General features: G+C 26.4%; 1 protein-coding gene across 1 annotated transcript; it reads right to left on the bottom strand.

Annotated features, from left to right (window-relative positions):
- Positions 1 to 295: 295 nt before the first annotated feature.
- On the bottom strand, positions 296 to 1423 carry LOC105460705 (aromatase 3-like). Its single transcript, XM_011707207.1, has 4 exons — positions 1196 to 1423; positions 1060 to 1126; positions 516 to 610; positions 296 to 426 (listed from the first exon to the last, which is right to left on the bottom strand). Exons 1-4 carry the CDS (start codon positions 1283 to 1285, stop codon positions 328 to 330), a joined length of 351 nt encoding a protein of 116 aa, XP_011705509.1. The 5' UTR covers positions 1286 to 1423; the 3' UTR covers positions 296 to 327.
- Between the last annotated feature and the right edge of the window lie 1191 nt (positions 1424 to 2614).

Below are 2614 nucleotides of genomic sequence, written 5' to 3'. Positions count from 1 at the left end.
TGGTTGCTTTATTTAACACTGTAGAAAAAAATTAATAATACACAGACTGACTTTTTGTCTTGTTAGTATTTTACAAAGAATAATGCTATGTAATTATTGGACAGTATTTAAGTTACATCTGATATAGTTAATCAACATATTATAAGCTTAAATATTTTCAAAAATATTTATATAAATTAAATATAAGGTGTTAAATCCATATTAATATATGGTTAAAAAAAAATATATATATAAATCAAAACTGTGTTTAAAATTATTTTTAAAATAAACATAATTTTACATTTTTAATTATATCGTTTACAACGCTCCGTTTATTTAATTATTTATTTAGTTATTTTCAAATAAATATATACATACCTGTATTTCTGGAAAATTTGCTAACATAAAGAGAACAAAATTTATCGTAGTACTGATTGAGTCACTACCCTACATACATAAAAATTTATTTTAATATACATTTATTATTGTAATTATATTTAAAATTATTAAAATTATATTTATATCGTTGTACATACCGTTATTAACATGGTTATTATGTTATCACAAATTTCCTTTCGCGTAAAATTTTCTTTACTGCATGCATTCATTTGGATATCAAAAAATGTTCTATCTATAATAAGTATATCATACAACAAAAAGTATATATGGATTAAAAAGAAAAAATGAAGAAAAGGTATAAGCAACCTCCATCTTGATCTTGATATATATGTATATATTGCATCTTCAAGATTAAGATCATTGGAAGGTGCTCCCCTTTTCTTTTAGTTTTACCATAAATTGGAAATAAACACAGAAGGAAACTGTTTAGAAGACTATTTCTTAAGAGTAAAACGAGTGAGTATTTTAATGGATGCTTTTCAATTATAATGATACAATCACTATTCTATTCTTTTAACATTCGATAAGTAGCAAAGAGAGAACAAATTTGTGTCGACTTGTGTCACCAAATGGAAAGCATCCAGGAGTACTTCGATTATATTATAACAATTTATTTTGCTGCCATTTTGCATAAACGTTGCGTTTTTATAAAGATCGATTTTCATATAATGATAAACTCACGAGTTCGCTTCTCTTCATTCCTAGTTGTATTCAAATTATTTATTTCATCTTTGTACTGCTGTATCATCTGTATAATAATAGATAGTGTAATAGATGTTAAATAATATAATTTAGAATATTAACAAATATATTATACCTCATCTACAAGAGAATATAACACATTTATTTTCTCTTTTTGTTCGCGTCCCACAGTAGAGAGGTTGAATATAACATCCGAAAAATACATATATGCATTCAGTACTCTATATTGGATAATACGTTTTCCCCTGAAACATTTTTGTTTAAAATCAAAATTTTTCTATAAGAGATATGATTATAAAAGCAAGCACGGACAACTAAAAGAACCAGAAAAGAATAAGAAATAAAACAATTAGAGAAAAATGCGGGATTACAGATATTTGTCAAATTTACTAAAGACCGAAGAAGACAGTGGAATAATCATGTGGAGAGAGCTACGAACACGGTTGTCTTATATCGGTCTCTCATTTGATTACGGAATAAAAGTAAGGGTTGCCGAAGGGTTTTCCATTTTAAGATATTTTTGTTATATTTCACATTTGGTACTATTTAGAATGCAAACGAACGTTGGAAATTGTAGCTTGATGTTCAAGGCATCTAATATTACATGTCAAATCTTTCACTAGTAGCAAATTAATTTGTTCTAAGCTTTTTTGTAACATGCTGTCAAAAGCACGATTCAGTAAACCAGTCGCCTAAATCGTACCTGTAAATTTTATTATGAATATTTTCTTCTAAACTATTGAATTTATGAATGAAAATAATTAAAAACACAAGATTGATAAAAGAATCATGAATTAATACCTACTTTAATTGTAATTGATCAAACAATTGCTGTTTTGCTTACGCAACTCAATGACGGTTTTTTCCTCTACTGCAGATTTTGCTACAAAATAAATTCGATCGTGTTAAAATAAATAATGTTGATTATATATCATGTGATCTAAAGATAAAGATACATTAATTAGTGTTCCTAAATTATACCGTTACGATAAAAGAACTCTTATGCTGGTTAATTAGGTTAGGTACGAATTTGAAAATTTGACAGAGATGATAAAAATATTGATATAATTTCTATAATAATTGTAAATATGTATATACAATGAATATAAAATATGTTATCATAAACTTTCTTTTACGAAAAAATAACGATTTAATTAAAAATTGCATTGTTACATTAAGTATCAGCTATATACTATAAACAGATCAAAAATTTACATCAATCTGATTTTTTAGAATGTTGATAGCATGTACAAAACAAGATGTAACTTGTTCATTTTTTGTCTATCTTACACATTTCTTATTTACTTCATATTTCTGTTACTAAATGTTGCTTCTAATAAATGGAACTATAAAATATTGAAGAAGTATACGCTTTATGAAGCCGGTAAGCTTTTGGCAACTCTCCCCTATTTATCTTAAATACTCATTTCTCGAGTTCTTACGCGGCGCGTTGCATCTTAACATACTCTCGCATATCGCGCGCGTACAGACCCAACAATATTGTTTCTTTTTACACTGTAATTTATTAATTTAT

This window comes from Wasmannia auropunctata, unplaced genomic scaffold (genome assembly GCF_000956235.1).
Source record: "Wasmannia auropunctata unplaced genomic scaffold, wasmannia.A_1.0 LD317231.1, whole genome shotgun sequence".
NCBI classification, from domain to species: domain Eukaryota; kingdom Metazoa; phylum Arthropoda; class Insecta; order Hymenoptera; family Formicidae; genus Wasmannia; species Wasmannia auropunctata.
Note: the sequence above shows the minus strand (reverse complement) of the source record. Positions and strands in the feature narration are given on the sequence as shown.